General features: G+C 47.5%; 1 protein-coding gene across 6 annotated transcripts in view; it reads left to right on the forward strand.

The window, feature by feature from the left end:
- ACACB (acetyl-CoA carboxylase beta) overlaps positions 1 to 6,237 on the forward strand; it is a 159,959-nt gene that overhangs the window by 50,215 nt on the left and 103,507 nt on the right. For all 6 annotated transcript variants that reach the window (XR_001828959.2, XM_017541459.2, XM_017541474.2 and 3 more), the window contains 2 exons: positions 218 to 350; positions 4,607 to 4,745. Coding sequence is in view for 5 of the 6 variants with exons in the window: in XM_017541459.2 (XP_017396948.1) it covers positions 218 to 350; positions 4,607 to 4,745 (272 nt within the window). In the remaining variant the exon portion in view is untranslated. The remainder of the gene's footprint in view (positions 1 to 217; positions 351 to 4,606; positions 4,746 to 6,237) is intronic.

The raw sequence follows: 6,237 nt of genomic DNA on the forward strand, positions 1-6,237 counted from the left end.
AAAAAAAAAAAAAAAAGAAGGTGCTTCCTGCCCTTGAGCCTCCTTGTAAATTGCTTCAGGGGCACTGAACAGCAAGTACAAAGCAGAGGGGGTCTGGTGTGCCTCGGCTCTTCTGCTCCACTGGTTCTACAGGTGCTGAGCTCTGAGTCCTCTCTCATTCCCAAGGCTCCCGGGCTTCTTCCATCGTGCACATCTGTCCCTTATTTTTACTCTGCAGGCCAAGCATGTCGGGACTCCACCTGGTGAAGAGGGGACGGGAACACAAGAAGCTGGACCTGCACAGAGACTTTACCGTGGCTTCTCCTGCTGAGTTTGTCACACGCTTTGGGGGGGATCGGGTCATCGAGAAGGTACAGATGGGTCTCAGTACTCTGGGTGGGGTCAGGTTGGGGTGCAGGGACCCCTTCTCTCAGCTGGAGGTGGGAGAATTGGGTTCAGGTTCATTCTGCCTGCTGCAGAAACGGGATGAAGGCCACCCTTTTGTGACACCTAATGCTGGGTGCTTGACTTGGTGAGCTTTTCATTCTCGCAACAGCCCAATGCAACAGGTGCATCGCTCCCATTCACAGATGGGGAAACTGAGACCCCTAGGTGTGGTCAGGAAGCTCCTGCAAAGAACTCTGGGTGTTTTTGGGAAGAGGGCCACTTCCTAGGTTACTAGATGGGAAACATAAGCCCAGCTCTGCATTCCTGAGGTTCACAGCTGCCTGGAGGAGAGGAGACTCACTTACTAGAATGGTAGTAAGGAAGGGGAAGTAGCTGCAATTTGCCAGTTCTGAAGGCTTTTCACATTGTCTCCTGTTCCATCTGCATAAGGCCCTGGGTCTTACATACATACTGGTTGATGATTGCTATTGTATTCATAGAGAAACTAGCATTCAGAGATTTGATGTTGGTTGTCCATGGTCAGGTAGTTAGTGGGAGGTGGAGCTGGGATTTGAACCCAGATCAGTTTGGCAGTAAGACCTTGTTCTTTTCCATTTTACTGTAGGTCATAATAATAATAACAATGTCAGTGGCAGCTGCCATTGATTGAGGGCCTGTGCCGGGGTGGGTATCCTGTGGCCTGCTTTACATCATTGTATCTCATTTAGCCATTCCCTCAGTCTGGTCAGAGGGTATTGTTTTACAGATGAGGAAACTGAGGCTTAGAGAGGGGAGATTGCTTGCCCAGTGGTGGAGCTGGGCTCCAGAACGCCCACCCTTAACCCAGCATACTAAGTGCAGTATTGAGTCATAGGGACTCACGCAGGACACAGGTTCCCAAACCTGGCTGCCACTGGTCATTTTTTTTTTTTTTTAGTTACTATTTTTGTAGAGATAGGGTCTTACTCTGTTGCCCAGGCTAGAGTGCAGTGGCACAATCATAGTTTAGTGCAGCTTTGACCTCCTAGGCTCAAGTGATCCTCCTGCCTCAGCCTCCCGAGCAGCTGGGATTATAGGTGTGCGCCACTATGCTCTGCTCGTTTTGTTTTTTATTTTTCTAGAGACAGCATCTCATTATGTTGCCCAGGCTGGTCTTGAACCCCTAGGCTCAAGTGATCTTCCTGCTTTGGCCTCCTAAAGTCTTGGGATTACAGGCATGAGCCACCATGCCTGGCCTTTACCTCTAGTCTTAATGGTTGAAAATTCACATTCCTTCACCCTGCTCCAGACCCTTGGATTTAAACTCTCCTGGGTGGAGATGCAGAAGCCGCATTTTTGTCACACTCACCAGGAGACTGTTTTACACCCAGCCCACTTGGTGGCTAGCATGGAATTCTTGGGAGCCCAGAGGTTTAGGCAGCTGCAGAAGGCCTCAGCCCAGAGCTGTTGCACTTTCTGGCTTAGGAGTTGACCTTGGCTTGCCTTCTCTTCCACACTCGTCGCGGGAAAGCTCCTGCTGTGGGGATCAGAGCCACAAGCTGGCCGGCAGCAGCCTCTCCCCCACAGCACTCCCACATTCGTTGTGCTGAATGTATGGGGCCAAGGGTAACTGGGTCATCCTTGGATCATCAGGGTCCTTCCCTCTTGACCAAGCCTTGCCTTGGTAATCAACTGAGAAAGCCAGAGCCCAGCCATTTCATCATCTCTTCTCAACAGGCATTTTTTGACAGGGTAGAAAGAACATTTCACCTGAACCAGAAACCCTGAGGTCAAATTCTAGTGCTGCCACTCATGGGTTGTGAGATCTGGGCTCAGTTTCCCCTTCTGTGAAATAGGTGATCACATCTAAAACCTCTAATGAGACTTACCCTTCAGGGCCATCTTGAAGATTAGACAGCAGTGAAGGAGGCCTTAAAATGAATAAATTTCTATGTAAGGCAAGCTTTGAAGCAATATGCCTAATTTTTTTTTTTTTAAACAAGAAAACTAAGGGCTGGGCACGGTGGCTCACATCTATAATTCTAGCACTTTGCGGGGCCAAATGGGAGGATCGCTTGAGCCCAGGAGTTTGAAACTAGCCTGGGCAACATAGCAAGACCCCATCTCTACAAAAAATAAAACAATTATATGGGTGTGCTGGCGCATGCCTTTTTTCCCAGCTACTCAGGAGGCTGAGGCAGGAGGATCACTTGAACCAGAAGGGTTGAGGCTGCCGTGAACTATGATTGCACTACTGCACTGCAGCCTGGGTGACAGAGACTGTATTAGTCTGTTCTCACACTGCTAATAAAGACATACCTGAGCCTGGGTAATTTTTAAAGGAAAGAGGTTTAATTGACTCACAGTTCAGGATAGCTGGGGTGGCCTCAGGAAACTTACAGTCACGGTGGAAGGGGAAGCAGGCACATCTTTCTTCACAAGGTGGCAGCAAGGGGAAGTGCCGAGCAAAAGGGGTAAAGCCCGTATAAAACCATCAGATCTCGTGAGAACTCACTAAACAGTAGAACATGGAGGTAACCACCCCCATAATTCCATTACCTCCCACCAGGTCCCTCCCATGACACATGGGGATTATGGGACCTACCATTCAAGATGAGATTTGGGTGGGGACACAGCCAAGCCATATCAGAGACCCTGTCTCAAAAAACAAAACAAAGAAAATAACAAAAACCTAGACCTTTGGTTTTATTTTTTAGAGACATGGCTAGGAGATTGGCCAGTTGTACCTCTTCATGTGGACGTAAAGCTCAGAGAGGGAAAAGGTGTTTCCCTCTCAGAGAGGCTTCATGTCCACACGAAGAGGTATGACAAGGCCACACAGCAAGTTCATGACAAAACTGGGAATTGAAACCAAGACCCTTGTTGTTGCTTTCTGTGGTTGAAGGCAACCAACATTGACCACTGTTCTCCTTACTGCAACTGAGACCTTTAACCTTTGGAATGCATAGACAGCCATGGAGAGCAGTTCAGAGAACAGGTGAGACTGTGGAAGGTTCAAGTCCTCACTCCGCTGTGTCACCTGGGGCAGGTGCATTAACTCCTCTGAGTTTTAATAGTTTAACCCCCAAATAGAAATAATAGTGAAACCTCTTTCAAAGGGCTCTTGTGAGGATGATATGAAATGAGGCAGGTAAAACACATTGTACTGTAAAACACAGTTAAGGGTGATCATGATGAAATCAAATGAATAAAAAAATTACTCATTGGGCTCCACACAGCACCTCATGCCTGTAATCCCAGCACTTTGGGAGGCTGAGGTGGGCAGATCATTTGAGCCCAGCCTGGGTTTGTGTTCAAGTTCAAGATCAGCCTGGGCAACATGATGAAACCCTGTCTCTGCAAAAAATACAAAAATTAGCAGGATGTGGTGGTGCACACCTGTAGTTCCAGCTACTAGGGAGGCTGAGGTGGGAAGATCACTTGAGCCTGGAAGGTCGAAGCTGCAGTAAGCTGTGATTGCACCACTGCACTCCAGCCCGGGTGGCAGAGCAAGACTCTGTCTCAAAAAAAAAAAAAAAAAAAAAAGGCTGGGCACGGTGTGGCTCACACCTATAATCTCAGCACTTTGGGAGGCCAAGGTGGGTGGATCACAAGGTTAGGAGTTCAAGACCATCCTGGCCAACATGGCAAAACCCCATCTTTACTAAAAATATAAAAATTAGCCAGGCATGGTGATGCATACCTGTAATCCCAGCTACTCTGGAGGCTAAGGAAGGAGAATTGCTTGAACCCAGGAGGTAGATGTTGCAGTGAGCCGAGATCACACCACTGTACTCCGTCATGGGTGACAGAGTAAGACTCCATCTCAAAAAAAAAAAAAAAAACGTATATATATATAATTCATTATATATAATATATAACATATATAATATATAATTATATATTATATGTAATTATTAAATTATAAATATATATATTATATATAATTATATGTTATATAAATATATAATTCATTATATATATAATTCATTCATCCATCCATCCATCCATCCATCCACCCATCCACCCATCCACCCATCCATTCATCCATCCATTTGATGATGCATTCATACGGCTGGTAGACTTTGAGCTCCTGCTCTGTGCCAGGCTGTGTGCCATAGAAATGCCTAGACATACCAGGAGGAGTGGTGTGCTGCTGGGGCGGCAGGAGGCTCTGAGCTGTGAGGTGGACTCGGGGAAGCAGGCGGCCCCCAGCGCAGTGGACGTGCATCTCCGGCTCCTCCCTCATCTTCCATCGCAGGTGCTTATTGCCAACAACGGGATCGCCGCCGTGAAGTGCATGCGCTCCATCCGCAGGTGGGCCTACGAGATGTTCCGAAACGAGCGGGCCATCCGGTTTGTTGTGATGGTGACCCCCGAGGACCTCAAGGCCAATGCAGGTACCTGGGCTTGGACCCTCTCCCCCTGCCATGCCCCATCCTTGCCTGCCCTCGTCTCCTTCCCCTGTGCCCAGGCAAGTCCATCCTGGACTCCAGACGGTCAGGACCTCTCATGAGTCTGTGTTTATTTGTCCTTCCTTCTTCATTTAATTAAAATGTCTGCTGACATCAAGAACGACCCATGTGCATTGCAACAATGCAGATGGTTAACATGCAGAGAGGAAATCCCATCTTTGAGAAACATCTGTGTTCTAGCAGATCGGGGTCTGTTTCTTTTCCTGCAGGTGTATGTACTTGTATTTCAGTCATTTGTTCATTCTTCTGCTCATTTGTCTGTTTATTATAATGAGTCATTCTATAAACAACTGTTGGATGATTTCCTTTTTTTCCTGAACAGTCTTATCCTTTTATGGGCCCTACTCCCACAGCAGCCAAAGTGACCTTTTAAAAACATAACTTATTCTGCTTTGTTTTCTGAAGATTGCTAAAAACAAAAACCTTGGCCAGAGTGGCGGCTTGCATCTGTAATCCCAGCACTTCAGGGGGCTGAGGCAGCAGGATTGCTTGAGACCTTGGGTTCGAGACCGGCCTAGGCCGCATAATAAGACTCTATCTCTACAAAAAATAAAAATAAAAAATTATCTGGGCATAGTGGCACACACCTGCAGTCACAGCTACTCAGGAAGCTGAGGTGGGAGGATCGCTTCAGCCCAGGGGGTCTAGGCTGCAGTGAGCTGTGATTGCACCACTGCGTTCCAGCCTGGGAAACAGAGTGAGACTCTGTTTCAAACAAAACAAAACAACATAAAACTGAAAACATAACTCAGGGCCAGACGCGGTGGCTCACGCCTGTAATCCCAGCATTTTGGGAGGCCGAGGGGTGTGAATCACTTGAGGCCAGGAGTTTTGAGACCAGCCTGCCCAACATGGCAAAACCCCGTCTCTACTAAGTATGTCCCCTAACAATTAGCCGGGTGTGGTGGTATGTGCTTGCAGCCCCAGCTGTTCAGGAGGCTGAAGCCCTTTGTGCAGTGGACTCCCTCCCCACCCAACCTGTAGGTCTCAACATGATCGTTGCATCTCTCTGAGAAAGCATCATTTATTTTCTTTCCAGCACTGATGTGAGTCTGTAGCTATTGTGTTTATTTTCTTGTTTATCTTCTCTAACATAAAGGAGAAACTGGACAAGGACAGGAAGCCTGTCTGGCCGCCCACTTCTTCGTCTCTGGGATCTCCCCATTGGCCAACACTTCTGTGTGTGAGAAACATAGGAGGCAGGAAGGCTGGGAAGAACAACTGCTCTAGAATTTCTCTCTGTATTTGCATATAAAGTGCCCCACTGTTCAATTTCAGGATCTTAGCAAATTCCATAGTATAGATGTCCCAACCCCTGTGTTTGGATTGGGCCTAACTTTTCCTAGTTCAAAACACTGCTCAGTGGCTTTTCTTTGACCTTGGCCTCGTTGACGTGTGGGTTGTTGTTGCTGTTTTT

Source organism: Cebus imitator, unplaced genomic scaffold (assembly GCF_001604975.1).
Source record: "Cebus imitator isolate Cc_AM_T3 unplaced genomic scaffold, Cebus_imitator-1.0 Scaffold8, whole genome shotgun sequence".
NCBI lineage: Eukaryota > Metazoa > Chordata > Mammalia > Primates > Cebidae > Cebus > Cebus imitator.